Source organism: Diabrotica virgifera, chromosome 4, assembly GCF_917563875.1.
Source record: "Diabrotica virgifera virgifera chromosome 4, PGI_DIABVI_V3a".
In the NCBI taxonomy this organism is placed as follows: Eukaryota; Metazoa; Arthropoda; class Insecta; order Coleoptera; family Chrysomelidae; genus Diabrotica; species Diabrotica virgifera.
The window spans coordinates 30,232,992-30,252,943 of NC_065446.1; the positions used below are offsets into that span (position 1 = coordinate 30,232,992).

Below are 19,952 nucleotides of genomic sequence, written 5' to 3' on the forward strand. Positions count from 1 at the left end.
AATAACAGGACAAATATTAAAACAGCTCCCAAGAAAAGCAATTGTCAAGTTGACCTATTTAATTAATGCTGCGATCAGATTAAAATATATTCCTTCATTGTGGAAAGTGGCGGAAATAGTAATGATACCAAAACCAGGCAAACCACCACATATAACCTCTTCCTATAGACCAATATCACTGCTACCCACAATGTCTAAATTATTTGAAAAACTTCTCCTCAGAAGATTGCAACCAATTATAGTAAACAAAAAATTAATTCCAAATCACCAGTTTGGTTTTAGGCATAAACACTCAACTATAGACCAACTCCACAGAGTCACCGATATTATAGAAAATGCACTAGAGGAAAGAAAAGTTTGTTCAGCTTTATTCTTAGATGTTGCCCAGGCATTTGACAGAGTTTGGCATGAAGGACTATTTCATAAATTAGAGACTATTCTTCCAAAATCATACACAGACATAATTAAATCGTACTTAACTGATAGATATTTCAGAATCAAGCAAGATGATGCTTATTCTGAACTTAAAGAAATAAAAGCCGGAGTCCCCCAGGGTAGCGTATCGGGCCCGGTCCTATATCTCCTTTATACATGTGATCTACCAGAATTCGATAACTACTGTTTAGCTACCTTTGCCGACGACACCGCCATATTAGCAGTAGGTAAAGATAACGTAGAAACAGCCAATAAACTACAAAATGCGATAAGCAAATTCCAAAAATGGACTAAGACGTGGAAGATTACATTGAATGAAAGCAAATCAGTACATGTTGATTTCACTAATAAAAAAATTCTGTACGCACCAATAAAAATTAATGGACAAGACATTCCGTATGCCAACACAGCCAAATACCTGGGCTTAACCCTAGACACGAAGCTTCGCTGGAAAGCCCATGTAAAGAAAAAGAAGGAAGAATTAAATATTAAATATAAAAAATTGTACTGGCTACTGGGAAGATACTCAGGGTTGTCAACGTATAACAAGATGCTAATCTACAAACAAGTTATAAAACCAGTATGGACGTATGGTATCCAACTGTGGGGATGTACAAAAAAGACAAACTTGAAAATAATACAAACTTTTCAAAACAAAGTATTAAGGGGCATAGTTAACGCACCCTGGTACATCCGTAATGACGATATCCACAAGGATCTACGAATGGAGCCCGTCGACAAAGAAATCCGAAAACACGCAGAAAGTCATGAAAAAAGACTTCTTCTCCACGAAAATATTGAGGCCATCCAGCTCCTGGACAACTCAAACCAGAAAAGAAGACTGAAGAGGACCAAACCTCACGAGTTGGTGTAGTGTGCGACAAAGCTAATAGCGGAGCATTGCGCGACTAGTGTGCAAGCAACGTGTTGGTGTAGTGCGTGATAAAGTGAAAAGCAGAGCTTTGTGTGATAGTGCGCAATCAAAAAGTGCGCCAGTAATAATAAAGACAACTAAGAAGACATCAAAGGGTGACTCTTAGATATTAAGTAGTTAGTAAGATAGGATAGATAAAAAGTTACTCATTGGTCAAAGACCAGATTGTAGCACTTAGCAAATAAATAAAAAAAAAAAAAATATTCCAAATCGAATAGCTCAACATGAAATAACCAAAAAGTCAAGCACTTATCGGAAAAAATTCATTACAACTTTTAAGTGTTTAAAAAAGCTTCATTTTTGTTTTTTTTTAAGTTTCTAACATCAAAAGTAAGTAAGTTACGCTCAAAATAATGTTACAAAGAAAAAAAGTGATATTCTGCCGATGTTCATTTTTGTCCAGGGGGTGAGTTTCACCCCTTCTCGCGGGTGAAAAAACATACGTTCAAAATAAGTCCGGAATTGGATTAACTGACCAACTCTAAGCAACTTTTGTTCTATAGAGTTTTTTCACTAACAGTCAATACTTTATGAGTTATTTGCGAGTGAATATGTTCATTTTTCAAAAAAAAACACGTATATTCGGTTCGTTAAACTCAGACACAGCTGGCTAGTGATTTTAGTAAGTAATTTTGCCAATTTGGTAAAAAATAATTACTAAATAGTTAGTAATTTTGCCAATTTTGGCAAAATTTTCCAAAAACAAAAAAAAAACCTACTAAAATCACTAGCCAGTTGTGTCTGAGTTTAGCCAACCGACTATAGACGCTTTTTCGCAAATAACTCATAAAGTGACAAAAATGGTGTATATTATGAAATTCATAGACGCAGTGGAAGCAGAGTTGTAGGAAATGTAGAATGAAAGGTTGAAATGTTGGAAAAGGAGGAAATTTTGTGGGAATGTAGGTCATAGGTTATTATTCGTCATTCGAATAATCCAAATCGTCAATTTCAAATCGAATAGTTCAACATGAAATAACAAAAAGTCAAGCATTTATCGGAGAAAACTCATTAGGTACAACTTTTTTTAAAGTGTTTAAAAAAGCTTCATTTTTGGTTTTTTTAAGTTTCTAACATCAAAAGTAAGTAAGTTACGCTCAAAATAATGATGGTCCCTTTTTTTTGGTAACAAAAAATCGTGTAAATCGCTCCATTAATAGCATCCCAAACGAAATGAATCGTTACCGCTTCTTCACAAACTTTACTTTTGTATTGTTTACAATGATCTGTAGTTTCATCGTTTCAAAGTGTTTATTTTTGAAAATGCTGAAGTTAAAAGGGCTTGAACGAGTCACTAATCACTAATCACGGGTGTATGCACATCTTTATGAGTCATATCTTAACCAGTTTTTGTGTAACCAGAATAACAAACGAGGAAGTGGCTCAAGCGCTTCAAAAAATAAAGAAAGGGAAAGCAGTCGGACCAGATGATATTCCTGGGGAAGTATGGAGAGCATTGGGAGAGACAGGAATAAGTTGGCTAGCAGGTTTATTTAAGGTGATACAGTAGCGATCAACAGGTAGCAAAAACGCGTTCCAAGATTGCGGCTGTAATTTTGATTATTTTTTCGAGATATTTGGCACACATATTCGTAATATAATAAAGAATGTCGGTACAGAGTCCAATTTGAAACATATATTAATATGTGGAAATTACTCTGTAATTAAATACAATAATAAATAAACGAGCCTGTACTGCCATTAAGAAGAATAAAAAATACACTTTCTTCAAATAAACTTTTTTATCCGATGCCTAGATTTTGTGTCATTTTGGAACTACTAAAATTTTTTATTTCATTAGTAGTTCCAAAATGACACAAAATCTAGGCATCGGATAAAAAAGTTTATTTGAAGAAAGTGTATTTTTTTGTTCTTCTTAATGGCGGCACAGGGTCGTTTTTTTAATATCGTATTTAATTACAGAGTAATTTCCACATATTAATATATTTTTTAAATTGGGCTCTGTACCGCCATTCTTTATTATATTACGAATACGTGTGCCAAATATCTCGAAAAAATATTCAAAATTACAGCCGCAATCTTGGAACGCGTTTTCGCTACCTGTTGATCGCTGTTTCCTCTTAATAAAATTATGGCAGTTGGACAAATGCCAGACGAATGGAGAAGCAGTATATTAGTCTCTCTCTCTCTCCTGTCGTTTCCCCATTACTGAGGATCGTGATTTCATCCAATATTCCTAACAATCTTTCTCCATTGGTCTCTATCTTCAGCTGCTCTAAGAGCTTCGCAGAATGAGTTTCCAGGTGAATTTTTTATTTGGTCAGACCATCTAGTTGGTGATCGTCCTCTTGATCTTCTCCCCGGAACGTTTCCAGAAACAATGAATCTCTCCAAACTGTCGTCACCTCTGCGAACCACGTGACCAAAGAATTGCAGAATTCGTTGCAGACATAATGTGGACAGCCTTTTTTTAATATTGAGTTGGTTTACAATGGAAACGTTTGTCCTATGAATTGTCCAAGGTATGCGCAGAAGCTTCTCCAGCACCACATCTCAATGGCATCAATTTTTTTGGCGCTCGCATGCGCGAAGAGTCCAAGTCTCTGCTCCGTATAAAAATATTGATAATACAAGGGCATTCACCAGTCTCATCTTGATATTTTGAGAGATAGATCTGTCTTTCCAAACTTTAGTTAGGCGACTCATCGCATTTTTTGCCATACCAATACGTCTCCGAACTTCTGTTTCACAGTTACCATCGTTAGTTATACTAGACCCGAGATAGACAAAGGTGTTTACTATCTGGTATTCCTGTAATAATCCTGTATCCTGTAATAGTATATTAGTACCTGTCTACAAAAACAAGAGAGACATACAACAATGTACAAACTACAGGGCTATAAAACTACTTAGCCACACCATGAAAATATGGGAGAGAGTAATTGATAGACGGATACGTAAAGAAACCGAAATATCCGATAATCAATTTCTCTTTATGCAGGGCAGATCAACAACAGATGCAATTTTCATTGTAAGGCAACTGATCGAAAAATACAGGAATAAAGAGACCAACGCTCATATGGTATTCATTGATCTTGAGAAAGCATATGATAGAGTTCCTCGAGAGATTCTGTGGTGGGCACTCAATAAGAAAGGAGTCCCTGGCGAATATGTAAAGATTGTGAGAGATATGTACGAGGGAGTAACGACTAGTGTTAGGACAGGTGTGGGAGAGACTGATAAATTTCATGTGAAAGTAGGATTGCACCAAGGCTCGGTGCTTAGTCCGTATTTATTCTCATTAGTTTTGGACCAGATAACAGCGAAACTACAGGGTAACATTCCATGGTGCTTAATGTATGCTGATGATGTCGTGTTAGTAGGACAAAATGAAAGAGACTTAGAACAAAAACTGGAACAGTGGAGACAAGCTCTGGAGGAAAAAGGTTTAAAACTTAGTAGGACAAAGACAGAGTATTTGCAATGTTCATTTAAAGATGGAGTTACTACAAATAAAATGGTATTTTTGGATGGTGAACTGATTGTTAAAAGCAATAGTTTTAAGTATCTGGGATCGGTATTACAGAGTAATGGAGCAATATATGGAGATGCATGCAGTAGAATTAGGGCTGGATGGATGAAGTGGAAGGAAGCGAGTGGTGTGCTGTGTGACAGGAAAATTCCAATGAAGTTGAAGGGAAAATTCTATAAAACAGCCATAAGACCGGTTATGATGTACGAAACTGAATGTTGGGCAGTGAAAAATAAAGAGGAACAACGAATGCATGTGGCGGAAATGAGAATGCTTAGATGGATGAGTGAAGTGACAAAAAAGGATAAAATTAAAAATGAGTATATTAGGGGAAGTCTAGGTGTGGCACCAATTGATGCCAAAATGAGAGAGCATAGGTTGAGATGGTTTGGTCACGTTTAACGTCGAGACGCTAATCACCCAATACGAAGAATTGCTGAAGTGCAGATTCCTGGAAGGAGTAGGAGGGGAAGACCAAAGAAGACGTGGGGCGAGACGATTAGGCAGGACATGTTGGTAAAGGGGATTAATATTGATATGACCCAAAATAGAATTGTATGGAGAAATGCAATTAGGGAAGACGATCCCGCATAGGGATAAAGCAAAGAGAATTATGACTGTGGAGCAACATATAATTTTTCTTCTTCATTGACAGTAGATATGAAATATGCGTCAATTTGACAATGAATTATTTAAGAAAGTTGCAAGATTTCTCCGCTATTCGCGCACGATCGTTTCTCGTATGCCCTCCAAGTATTTGCACACGGCGAATAGTAAAACCGAGTTGTCTGCAACCTCCAAGAGAAGACACCACAAACGTTCGTTAATGCGGTGTAAGTGACTTTGAGGGTTTTTGTTAACTCTGTTCAGGTATACGAGACTGTGACTGTCTTGTTCGCGACGAGTCGCGTCCGCGACTCTCTGATGCGTTCTGGCCTTAGTTGTGAAAGAACAGAATAGAAATATGCTTTATTGTCACTGAAAATTATACAAATTTTATACATTAAGTCAGAAAAAAATAACAATAACAATAACAAATACAATTTTCTGAAATTTGATAAATCGTCAATATAAAAAAATACAAGTTAATAAAGTATAGAAAAAAAAAAACAAAACCGATATACATTTTGCAAAAATTAATAGAAATTGCAAAGTGAACACACAACAAAGTAAAATACAGACATAGGAACTAATAAGTTTTGACTAAGTTTTCACTCTAATGGCATATAACATATCCCACCAGAATGAAAACAATGGGAACCTTCTCTGGTTACACCTCCGAGGCTTCTACAATTTGCAAGCCATACGGATGCTGAGACTAAGGAAGATGAGGGAATTCCACAATTTACAATTCACGTCACATCTGCTCAGCGCGGTAAAGTTCCAACGAGACTGGTTCCCTTCATACTCCACACAGAGTAAATGTAAATCAAAAATGAATAACCATTTTCAATTTCGTTGCAAAACGAAAATACAGCCGAACCATATTCCAGTCCAATCAGAGAGTGCTGCAAGCACCTCTACCGGTTTCGAAACTTATTAGTCTCTCATCAGGAGGCACATATGCTGCTCTCCCTGATCCAACCAAAACAAACCCCAGCGTGCAGTCCCGAATTGCAACGAACGAAATGGCATAGATGCCCTAGCGGCAACTGCTAGCAAAAGACTAAGTTTTCACTCTAATGGCATATAACATATCCCACCAGAATGAAAACAATGGGAACCTTCTCTGGTTACACCTCCGAGGCTTCTACAATTTGCAAGCCATACGGATGCTGAGACTAAGGAAGATGAGGGAATTCTACAATTTACAATTCACGTCACATCTGCTCACGCAATTGTAAATTGTAGAATTCCCTCATCTTCCTTAGTCTCAGCATCCGTATGGCTTGCAAATTGTAGAAGCCTCGGAGGTGTAACCAGAGAAGGTTCCCATTGTTTTCATTCTGGTGGGATATGTTATATGCCATTAGAGTGAAAACTTAGTCTTTTGCTAGCAGTTGCCGCTAGGGCATCTATGCCATTTCGTTCGTTGCAATTCGGGACTGCACGCTGGGGTTTGTTTTGGTTGGATCAGGGAGAGCAGCATATGTGCCTCCTGATGAGAGACTAATAAGTTTCGAAACCGGTAGAGGTGCTTGCAGCACTCTCTGATTGGACTGGAATATGGTTCGGCTGTATTTTCGTTTTGCAACGAAATTGAAAATGGTTATTCATTTTTAATAAGTTTTGGTTACTTGTACATTACTGTAATTTCTTAGTCATTCAGAAACTCTTCTACTGAATAATATGGTCTTTTAGATAGATGAGCTTTTGTCATTTTACGGAATTTGGGGAAATATGTTGCAGATTTGAGTTGTAAAGGGAGATGGTTGTATAGTTTTTTTGCGAAATATAATATAGATTTCTTTACTAACTCAGAGGACGGGATCGATCGGTAAATAGACATCAAAAGTCGAATTTCTGGTGGAGTAGTCATGATGAGGTCTTGCTGGAAAGACATGCATGTGTTTACGAAGTAAGCAAGCAGTTTCTAAAATATATAAAATGGAAGGGTTAAAATTCCGTGATCTTTGAAGTAACTTCTACAATGTGTTGTTCTTCTGCGGCCAAACAGATACCTTATTGCTCTTTTTTGTAATTTAAAAATAACATCTAATTGGGCAGCTGTACTAGAACCCCAAAAAGGAAGACCATGGCCCGGATTACGTACACTCGATACGCATCGTATCCGCCATGTTTTACCATAGCGCCTTATGGGAAAACATGGCGGATACGATTCGTATCGAGTGTTCGTAATCCTGGCCCATATCTAAGATGAGACTCGAACAAGGAAAAATATGTTAGTGTAGAAGATACTAAATTGAGTTCTTTGGAAACAGATCTTATAGCATACTAGGCTGAGGCGATTTTCTTACTTAACAAATCGATATGAAGGGACCATTTGAGGTTGCTGTCTAAAAAAAATACCAAGGAATTTTACAGAATCAACGGTAGAGATCTGGCTGTTATTAAGAAGCAGAGTTTGAAGAGCAGTTTTATAGGATAATGCTACTGTCTTATCCACACGTTAACCTTCCGATGACCAACCTTTTTTTGTTACACGGATGACCAATGGGGGGAAAAATGACCCCAGGTCAAAAATGTCAAAAATGACAATTAACAAAAAAATGAAGTTTTTTTTTGGCATGGACTTTATGTCATTTAACCAGTCACAACATGAGTATTAGTGTCATGTGTAGTGTGTATGTTGAGTAAGTGTCTTGTTACTTTGCAAAGTCGACGTCATTAGCGTAAAACTACTTGGAGTTACACATAATAGTCGGTATTTTACTAAACATCAACTTCAGAATATATTTTTTATTCGTAAAATATAGGGAATTTTTTTTATTTCAAAATACGAGTATATCTAGAATGATATTAAAGTCAAATAAAAAAATAATGAGTTAAAAATTGAAAATACTTTTAAATTTATTAAAGAAAAACATACGCTGGGGTCACAATTTCCCCCGTTTGGTCATCCGAAGGTTAAAAGAGAGTAAATTAGAGCCAGACCAGGTTTTTATCGTAAGCAAATCAGAAGTTATAGTTGCATGAAGAGATGCAATAGTTGAGTTGCTCCAAGTGATACTGGTATCATCAGCAAAGAGAAAAATTTACCTATCGATTTTTAAATTAGCGGTGTCATTTATAAAGATAAGGAACAGTAAAGGACCCAATACTGAACCTTGTGGTACTCCACATACAATGTTTTTGAGACTAGAGTCAGTATCATTTGCTCTAACTAGTTGTTTCCTATTATTGAAGTAAGATTGGAACCAATTCAAAGAATTACCTCGAATTCCATAGAAATTTAGTCTTTTAATCAAAATGTGATTTACACAATCAAAACCTTTGGCATAGTCACAGAAAACAGTGGCAGTATAAAGATTATTGTTTAGTGCTTGGTAAACCTCACTAAAAGTAAGAAAGTATACGATGTTCCGGTAAAAACCTTTAACTAAAAATTGTTTGTGTACCGTGTATATAAAACTTCTAATTATAGAGTAAACTGGCAACTAATTCAAATTGGTTTATTTTTTGTACAGTAGTTGTTTATACATCAAAGCGCAAATTTATCTTTGTGTATACAAAGCAGACTAATAAAACTCCAAAAATTACCATCACGGCATTTATTCTAATCACAAAATTTTGAATTTGCTTTTTTGGCAAATCGATCAATATACGGAAAAGTTCAGAATTCTGTATTATTCCACGTAGATATATGAAGCGTATACTAAAAGTTTTGTACAAACAATAACAATAGAAGTAAAACATATTTTTGGGAAAAATCAGCTTTATTGTTTTTCAAAGTATTCGTCTTCTAGATCAATACGCGCACTGTGCGTATCACCGTATAAATCACACGGTGCCACGTCAGGACTGGGTGCAGGATAAACCACAAAATCGCTGTTTTCTCCTTCAAATACTCGGATGTCATAGGGATGTGGGACAGCTGATTGTCCTGATGCAAGATGATGCGACGACTTCGATTGTTTTTGCGGAATTCATCAATCATTTCTACCAAACAAGGGGTTGTATTCCATTCAGCATTACGGTTCCGTCATTATCTAACAAAATCGTGGCAACATATCATTGCTGCGAGCGCGGACTATTTTTTTTGACTTTGGAAAATGGTGTTTTTGGCTTTAAAATCTGCTTAAATGCGGAATTTTTCCAAAATTGTTTTAAAGGACTGGACTTATTTTTTTTTTAAATGTTTTGGTGTGAAAATATGCAGCTGCAATTTTATTGTTGTATTATATTTTTTATTTTGACGTTTATACTGCTGCATATATATCTTCAGTCTCTACACTGTGCCTTTCGAAGTTATCCCAGTGGCCCAGGCATCAGCGTAGCCAAATTTCTGCGAAGTTGTCCTAGACAGGTCTGCGATGTGTAAATTAGACATTAAGGGCGCCCAAACAGATCCCTGTGGCAGTCCAGTGCTGAGTTTCGTATGGACATTTTTAAAATTGCTTGTGATTTGAAAGGGTCTGTTGGTGAGCATTTTATCAATGAGTTTAGTTATTGTTTGACACTGAGTAGTTTGCAGATTACTCATTGTCTCCAGACGGTATCGTATGCAGCTGATAGGTCAATGAAAGTCAGAGAAGTCAACGGAGATATTAAGCTTCTAAAATTCTACACCCAAGTGAGTAAAAGCCATGAAGAGATGGGGACTGAATTAAAATCTACACTAACAAAAAATAAACGTTACAATGCATTTCTACAAAGTTCAACTTATAACTACCTTGATAATTCTTGTCCATATCTCACGACTGAACTTGTGATGGGTAGATATAACAATAATATGAAATAATATTCTTACAACTCAGTGCAGTGTTCAAACAGTCACGCGATTAAAATATACACACAACGCAAAAGTCTAGGGATATTGTTATAAATAGACGTATTTTGTTTATCTGTAATCAACTTAAAAAAAGAAATACAAAATTTGTAGTTTAAATTGTTGTTTAATATGTCAAAAACCATAAATTGTAAAAAACACAGAAAATTGGAGCAAAAAAATATATTGCAAATCACCCATGTTTCACATACCACCATAAAATGTCAAAAATACGAAATATAAACTTAAAATAAAGTATGGCCACCACGTTGGCTTATCACAGCTCTACATGTACTGTTCATGCTCCGAATCACATTGTTAATGTCTGCTTGAGGTGGTTGTGTCCATTGTTCTCTCAGAAGTTCTTTTTATTGAAACTCATTGTAGATATTGCCCATATGTGGAGTAAATCTTCGTTGGAGCATGTTCCATACATGCTCAATGGGATTCAAGTCCGGTGATTGTGCTGGCCACGACAATACATCAATACCCTCGTTATCCAACCAGTTTGTTACAATATGCGCAACATGTGGTCGAGCGTTATCATGCATAAAGTAAAAATTTTCTCCAACATAAGCAGCAAACGGGCACACAACAGGTTCAAGAAAAGTGTCCAAATATTTCTGACTTCTGAGAAAGCCACATGGGAAAATGAGGTCAGTTCTTCCGTCAGTCATGATTCCGCGCCATACCATTATTGTACCACCTCTGTATGCATACACTTCTTGAAGATGTCATAATCGTTCTCCATTTCCGGGTCGTCTCCAAACTCTTGCCCGACGAGAATCTGGATGAAATCCATATCTAGACTCGTCACTAAACAAAACTGTGGCCCAGTCATTGTCACCATTGTCACTGTGACACCAGGTTAATCTTGCAGCGCGATTGCTTCTCACATGTCATCTCACATGGTGGACATCTCAGTGGTCGCCAACTACGAAGATTGGCTTCATGAAGACGATTCCTCACAGTACTGCGGCTAATTGTTACATTATGTGCAAGCTGTAATTCATTAACCAGCTCGGGTGCTGTGACTGTTGGCTGCCTTCTGACATTTAAAATTAAATATCGGTCTTGAGCGACGGTTGTAGAGCGACCACGTCGTGTATGTTGCTCGGCTGGACTCCTAGTGTCTCTAAACCGACGCCACAAATGACTTACGACGCTTTGGGAGACACCCAGCTGGTCTGTAACTTGAGTTTGTCGCATACCAGCTTGAAGGAGGCCCACGGCTCTATTCATCTCGTCCAACGTTAAATCGTTGTTATTGTTAAATGTTGTCGTTGCATGGTAAAAAGACAATATCTTTAACTCACCTATTAAGCAAGAATGGTATAAAGTGACTAAAATTAAAAATAAACAAAATATAAAAATGTCGATGTTTTTGTCCCTTATAAAAAACATTCTAAAACACATATTGCTATTAGTTTTACAATTTTTTTTGATAAGAAGTGAGTGTCTGTATCAACAATTATAGTAAAAGTAAATTTATATGGTCATGAAATTTCTATCATTGGTATTGTCAAATTATTAAAATATCCTTATACTTTTGCGTTGTGTGTATGAATTTATCGAGACCTCGCTCACTTCTCTTGTCGCCGTTTAATTATGAGCCGGAAATTACCTCACCACGGTACACCTGGCTGCTAAGTTGGCCTGCCTTAGCTTGCGAGATCACGTCACCACGGTGCCTCGGTATTCAGGTCGGCCTGCCTAGCTCACCTCGCTTGGCTAGTAGTGGAGTCCGGAGCTGTAGCTTCAAGTCTTCAAGACTGGAGAATCTCTACTATCATTGTTTGATTTGCTTGTATAGATATAATGCTATGTGGAAATGCGATCAATGATTGTCCCCGTTTAGGATTTTGTCCTCTTCAGGGTTTGTAGTGAATGTATAGTGTTGGCAGCAAAAGCAAACAGTCCGAAAAACACACTGGGGCAAGCGCCATGTCCTGGTGTTTTTGGATCCTGGGTTATGCCGGACGGTGGTGTCCAGAAGGCTAAGAAGTCAACAGAGAAGAAAGTTTGATGGATTGTTGTTGATTCCATAGACATTTATGTGTACTGTCCGTGCTTTGCTCTCGACCAGTCTCCCTAGAAACCATTGTACAACGACAGGCGAACCTGCGTCCCTCGTCGGCGGTCAGGAGGTGGCTTTGAGCGCGGCGTGGACAGTGTGCGTTCGAGTGGAGAAAATAGTTGCGGCTATTTTCTTGGGACGAACAGGTATAATTGTGCAATGAAGTTGGGAAACCGCAAAAAACCAACTTCTCCCTGTTCGGGGTAGGGAAGAGGAGATGTTAAAGGTGGGTACGGAAGGCTAACGGGGTAGCCTCGAGGATGTTTTCGTACTCTACCGGGAGTTCGTCAATGCATGTTTGCAATAGAGCGGACGGTAAATGAATCTTTTTGTGTTTGGGCTTTCGGTAGAGTACGTGGCCGGAATATGAACAGGAACATTTGAGAGTTTCTTGTGTGTCGGAGGGGGATCGTTGATTACTTTGATTGTGAAGTTCCTGTTCAGAGAGTTTATTCTCTCGGTGATTTTGGGGATGTTTGAAATGTTATGGATTTCGTTTGAGGGATATCTCCAGTGCTCGTAGTTGCATACACGCAAGATTCTACGTTCCGCTCGCAACAACCTCTCTTGTTTTGCTCTTGAGCAAAGAGTGTAGAGACGTGACTTGTATTCTATTACTGGTCGAATAAAGGTCTTGTAAGTGTGAATGAGAGTCTTCTTGTGTGTCTTGCCAATTCGTCCAGAGAGAGGGTTGAGAAGTCTGGCCCTGTTCCTTACCCTATCTAAAGTTGCCTTTAGATCTGCGTTCCAGTTAAGAGTCCTGGTGAACAGAACTCCTAAATAGTTCGCAGTCGGACTAACAACAAGCCTTTCTCCCAACAGTCTCAATGGATATTGGTCGTCTTCATTAATTATGATTCTATGTGACACAGAAGGGGCGCGAAACACAATTGTTGTTGTTTTGTTCGCGTTCAGCGTGACTCTCCACTTACAACACCATTCTCCGACCCCGTCCAACAGAGCCCGGGCTCTTCTATGGATGAGTCTTGGCTTGTATCGAGAGGTTGTTGTGAGCAGAGCCGTGTCGTCTGCGTACAGAAACAGCCGAGTGCCTGGGATATTTTGATTGGTGATGTCGCTGTTGTAGATGATGTACAACAGCGGTGCTAGGACTGAACCCTGGGGAACTCCAGCTTGTGGAGTGAAAGGGGTGGACTTTTGATCGCTTATTTTCACTTTGACAGTTCGGTTGTGGAGGTATGAGTGTACAATTTTGGTAAATTGTAATGGTAGCCCGATGTCCAGAAGTTTCCGAACGAGTCCGTCGTGCCAGACCTGATCGAAAGCCTTCTGCACATCCAGAAATGTGGCTATGGCGAATGAACCATCGTTGATGGTTTGGGTAACTTTAGTTGTGAAATCTATTAATGCATGTTTAGTAGATTTACCAGACTGGAATCCGTATTGGAATTTTGGTATGATGTTGTGGTTTTGGAGAAAGTCATTGAGCCGGAGAATCTCTGCTTGTTGCCTCCTTAAATATCCCTCTGCCTGTGTTGTTTCGGAGAAGTAGAAATGAGTGGGGCATCTGCGCGGATTGTGAAACTCGCACGGTTCTAGTGTCGATGCGTGTTCGAGGAGTATCATTACAAACTATGGGTACATTTTATTCACATAGCCAGTGGGTAACTTTTTTGGATAGTTAGTCATTTATGACGCGTAGTCTCTATCCAGTACCTTGAGTAACATTTTATACACCCAAATTAATTATTTTTTCACTAAAATAAAGCAAATGTCTGCTCTAAATCTACAATATAATAAATTTGAATTAAACATATTATACACAACTTAACATTATACAAACATTTGACGTTAAATTTCTATAAAATCATATGAAGTGAGAAAATAATAGTTATTACTGCGAATCAACCTAGAGTATTGTTACCTTATCAAAATTCCTCTTTGTTTCGTCATCCCGTTTGGATTTCCATTGTATGATATTCTTTTGTTCTAGGTGTTGAAATATATGGAACAGAGCATGCTTATGGAGGCCATCAATATTCATTTACTGGCATATTCGAAAATATACCTAGGGATGAAAAAGAATTAGGAGAACAGTTCAAATTTAGGTAAAGTCACATTTTTGTATATTCTATCTCACGAATTATATGTTTTGATACATTTGATATTATAAAGATTATACAAGTATTCCAAATAGTATATTCCAGTATATCCCAAAGTATATTTCAGTATATTCCAAATTCATGAAAATATAGGGCTTGTGTCTATATACAAAAAATAAATACTTAATGTAATAAATATTGTTCTGATGAAGCTGTTTCTTTGTGGCATCTTACGCAATTTACTATTTTATTGGAAAATAAGCCATAATTTAAGTTAAAAATGAAATTTATTGACGTTTCGACTTCTACTTCGGAAGTCGTTATCGAAATACAAAATATTAATAAATTAAACAAATTTTGTTTATGTTGCTTAGTAAAAGAATTCTAGTAATTTAATTTAATCTGACTCGTTCATATCGGCAATTCAGACATTTATATTATAGATTTTAAAGCAGACGACTTTAAAATATATTGCCAATATTTATGAGTTGCGTTCCTGGAACGACTTTATTGAAAAGATAGTTCATTCGATTACATCAACTTTAAGAATATCCGTCACAAAAACATAGCATGTGATTTGTCTTTAAAAACATTTGTCAACCACATGCAATGGTGACAGTAAAATTCTCGTGTTAGTAATTCCATAGTAAATCACGCGGAAAAACCAGGAAAAAACCTCATGATACAGGGTGAGTTTTTAGTGCGGGATCGGTCGATAACTCCATTATGGTATAAAATATCGAGAAAAGTTATTTAAAGAAAATGTAGGCAATGATATTCTCCACGCTTGGAAAATATGTCCATTTCTACAGGGTGATCAGTAACTGCGTGGTATATCAAACATATAATTTTTTAAATGGGACACCCTCTATATTTTTTCATATTTATATTCCCCTCATAATTCTTGTTCATATAATATATGGTTTTGCATTACTATACAGAGTATTTAACAAGTTATAACCATTTTTATTTCGAAATCACTATGAGATTAACACCCTGTATATATAGAAGTAATTCGTAGACAATAATTTGTTTTATGTAATAAGATAAACAATATACTGTAGTTTTTAAATTAAGTCCAATTCACATCATTGACGAATATTTGTATACAGGGTGAACTACAAAACCAAATTACGATTTTCTCTATTTTTTTAAATGGATCACCCTATATTTTATTTTCCAACATTATTGTATTTAATATACTCTTTCATTTTTATATAGCATTCCCTATAGCTAAACTGATTACTTTGCGAGATATTTTTAGTTTTCTTCAAATTTCGGGAATACATTCAATTTTTCTAGTAGAAATAAGTTAGTATTGAGTGATAATTAGACAAAATTATTTTTATTAGATAAATAACTAACACAAAACATAAATCCTAGAAATATGCAGTGAATATACCAATAAATGTGATATTAAGAAATTATCATATTTCCCTAATATACAAGAATCGTAAAATTCCTACAAAAAATTTTTTTTATTGTATATAATAATATAACAAGATTATTTTTATTCAATAAATAACTTACATGAAACATAAATCAAAACAATATACAACTGATGTAACAGTTTTTAGATTGGTATATCAACAGCATTCTAAGCCAAGAATTTTTTAGTAGAACATTCATTTTTATAAGCACTTTTAAACTACAAAACAAAATTACGATTTTCTCAATTTTTTTTTAATAGATCACCCTATATTTTATTTTTTTGAAATATTGTATTTATGATACTCTTTCATTTTTATATAGCATCTCCTATACCTAAACTTATTAGTTTCTGAGATATTTTTAGTTTTCTTCATTTGCCGGGAATACATTCAATTCTTATAAATATAAATACCTTAACAAATAAGTATTATGTAATAGTATAACAAATATTTTCATTCAATAAATAACTAACAAAAAATAATAAACCATAACAAAATTTAATGAATGTACCAATTAAAGTGATGTTAAGGATTTAAGTCTAAAGTAAATGTTGAAAATGACCACTTTCAACGTCTATGCAATTTTGTAACCGATATTCAAATGACCGAGCCACATTTCTAACATTTTTATAAGTCAATATTATTAAAAGCTTCTTTTATTCTATTTTTCATATCATCAAGCGTTGTTGGATGCTTCTGGTATACAAGGTTTTTTATATAGCCCCACTTGAAAAAAATCAATTTTGGAAGAACTGGAGCACCGTCGTATAAAAACCTCAACCGTCAAAAAATGTGGACCAATCACATAATCTCTAACAATATCACCTTAAACATTTATAGACCACCTAGTTTGAGTGTTTCTTGATGCATATTAATGAAATTTAATATGAAAATTATATTATTAATAACTGCGGGTCACAATCTGCAATTAGGAATATGTTAATAAAAACTTCTTGGCTTAGAATGCTGTTGATATAATAATCTAAAAACTATTAAATTAGTGGTATATTGTTTTGATTTATGTTTTGTGTGAGTTGTTTATTAAATAAAAATAATCTTGTAATTTTATTATACACAAGATACCTATATTTTTTTTGTAGGAATTGTATGATTCTTGTATATTAGGGAAATATGATATATCCTTAATATCACATTTATTGATACATTCATTGCATATTGCTATGGTTTATATTTTGTGTTAGTTATTTATTGAATAAAAATAATTTTGTTTAATTATCATTCAATACCAACTTATTTCTACTAGAAAAATTGAATGTATTCCCGAAAGTTGAAGAAAACTAAAAATATCTCCGAAAGTAATAAGTTTAGATATAGGGAATGCTATATAAAAATGAAAGAGTATAATAAATACAATATTTTTGAAAAATAAAATATAGGGTGATCTATTTAAAAAAATAGAGTAAATCGTAATTTGGTTTTGTAGTTCACCCTGTATACAAAAGTTCGTCAATGATTTCAATTAGACTTAATTTAAAAACTACAGTATATTGTTTATCTTACTACATAAAACAAATTATTGTCTATGAATTACTTCTTTATATACAGGATGTTAAACTCATAGGGATTTCGAAATAAAAATGGTCATAACTTGGTAAATACTCTGTATAGTAATGCAAAACCCTATATTATATGAACAAGAATTATGAGGGGAATATAAATATGAAAAAATATATAGGGTATCCCATTTAAAAAATTATATGTTTGATATACCACGCTGTTATTGATCACCCTGTAGAAATGGACATATTTTCCAAGCGTGGAGAATATCATTGCCTACATTTTTTCTAAATAACTTTTTTCGATATTCTATACCGTAATGGAATTATCGACCGATCCCGCACTTAAAACTCACCCTGTATATCTCGACATGGTAAGTATTTGGTCTTACATTAAGTTTTAAGTTTACTCTCAAAATTTATACCAAACTCTGATTTTATACTCGTATGTATGTTATTTTAAAATATAAATAGGTAATATTAATAATACATAAATATATAAAATCATTTACAAAGTGTTTTACTTGGAGATTAAAAATAATCAGTCCAACTTAATTGATTGTATTCCCCAATATCAAAAAAAATTATAACCAGTCTTAAATAAACGTGATTAGAAATTAAACAAGGTATTAAAAAACAATTGCTGATGAGAGTACAGAGTACAATTTCCTGTTTGTGTTTACAGTAGTTGTGATACCCATTTGAGGATATCAAATTATTCCATTTATTATTTATTTAATTACTGATAGTAAGTTTATACATATATAGTCTAGTCGCAAGTCGCAACATAAGGGGTCCCGTGGTAAATTCTAGCTCGCCGTGGTTTGATGGTGGTATTATAGGTATTTTGGGTCGCTGAATCCAATGGAAGTGGTCTGGAAGCCCAAATGCCCATTACCCGTTTAATTGTTATTAACAAATTATGGTAAAATTAGGTATTTTCCAGGTATTATTAGAAGCCCTGTAAAGACATTGATAGTGTTAAGGTCTTCTCTGGTGTATTTTTGCGACTAGTCGCGATTACTCAAAATATGTTCTTATTTTGTTAATTACAAAATAATTGTTTATTCGCAGAAAAGGTCGAAATAATGCGCTATCTACAGCAAGTTTGTGGTCTTTTTCGTAGTATTTTTATACGCTAAATCGATTGCCGCTAGTCGTGATAGCTTAAACCACGTTACGACTTTGTTATTAATAAATTATTGCAAAAATAACTGTTTATAGTACGTGTACTCACGGTTTTTGCTCTAAATTTAAAAAACCGCTTGGATTGACATAAAATTTGGCATATACATAGCTAACATGTCAAAGAAAAAAAGTTATATTGTGCCGATGTTTGCTTTTACCCTGTGAGTGAATTTCACCCCTTCTCGGGGGTGAAAAAGATACTTTTAAAATAAGTCCGGAAGTGGATAAACTGATTAATTCTAAGCAACTTTTGTTCTATACAGTTTTTTCACTTAGTCAATATTTTCTGAGTTATTTGCGAGTAAATATGTTCATTTTTCAACAATAAAACCATGTTTCTAGACGGTTTTTTGCAAATAACTCAAAAAAGTAAGTATTTAAAAAAAATTCTCAGCAAAAAGATAGACTATAAAAAAGTGAAAAAAAATGGTGTATGTGTGAGGCATCTAGGCCTATTAGAAGCGGAGTTGTAGCTAATGAACAACAGGTTCATATTCCAAATGAAATAACCAAAAAATGAAGCACGTTTTGAAGAAAACTTATTACAACTTTTTTAAAGTTTTTGAAAAAAGCTTTATTTTTGATTTTTAAAAAAGTCTCTTGTATCAAACATAAGCAAGTTACGCTCAAAATAAAGTTGGTCCCTTTTTTTGGTAAACAAAAATCGGGAAAATCACCTCCTAATTAGCATCTCAAGTGAAATTAATCGTTACCGCTTCACAAGTTACTTTATTTGTGTTGTGTCTATATGATCTGTAAGTTTCATCAGTTCAAAGTGCTTATTTTTGAAAAAATTTGGTTTTAAAGTAAAATTTTTTTAATTTTGAAAAAAATGTTTTTTTTTTCAAAATAACTTAAAAATTGTTAGACATACCAAAAAATTCAAAGAGTAACAAAATGTAGGCTTTGCTTTTCTGAAAACTCTGGATTTTTTGTTTTTCTGTAAGACAAAAATGGTTAAAGATTTGGTGTTTCTAAATTTGTATACACTCGTGAATAGTGACTCGTTCAAGCCCTTTCAACTACAGCTCTTTCAAAAATAAGCACTTTGAACCGACGAAACTTACAGATAATATAAACAATACATACACGAGTAAAGCAATTTGTGAAGCGGTAACGATTAATTTCATTTGAGATGCCTATTAGTGGTGCACGGTTCCCGGGAAGGGGGGTTATCGTGAGAGGTCTTGTCACTGGGAATTTTCCGTCGTCAACTTATTTCTTAATGATTCTTTAGTCAAAATTCACTGAGAGCGAAATCGCAGCACGTTCTTTTTTTAATTAAGCGCGAAATGCATTTTTTGCACAAAGCTCTACTATTCCGTATGTAGGTATTTTACATCGTTTGAAATTCATATTGTATTTCCAATATTTTTTTTCTTTCAAAAACTATCAGAAGTAGTTTTGGGGACATTAATACATTAGC

General features: G+C 35.0%; 1 protein-coding gene across 1 annotated transcript in view; it reads left to right on the forward strand.

Moving 5' to 3' along the window:
- LOC114349375 (deubiquitinase DESI2) overlaps positions 1 to 19,952 on the forward strand; it is a 64,000-nt gene that overhangs the window by 16,147 nt on the left and 27,901 nt on the right. Inside the window, exon 3 of the mRNA XM_050648113.1 lies at positions 14,283 to 14,397. Within this exon, the coding sequence (XP_050504070.1) occupies positions 14,283 to 14,397 (115 nt within the window). The remainder of the gene's footprint in view (positions 1 to 14,282; positions 14,398 to 19,952) is intronic.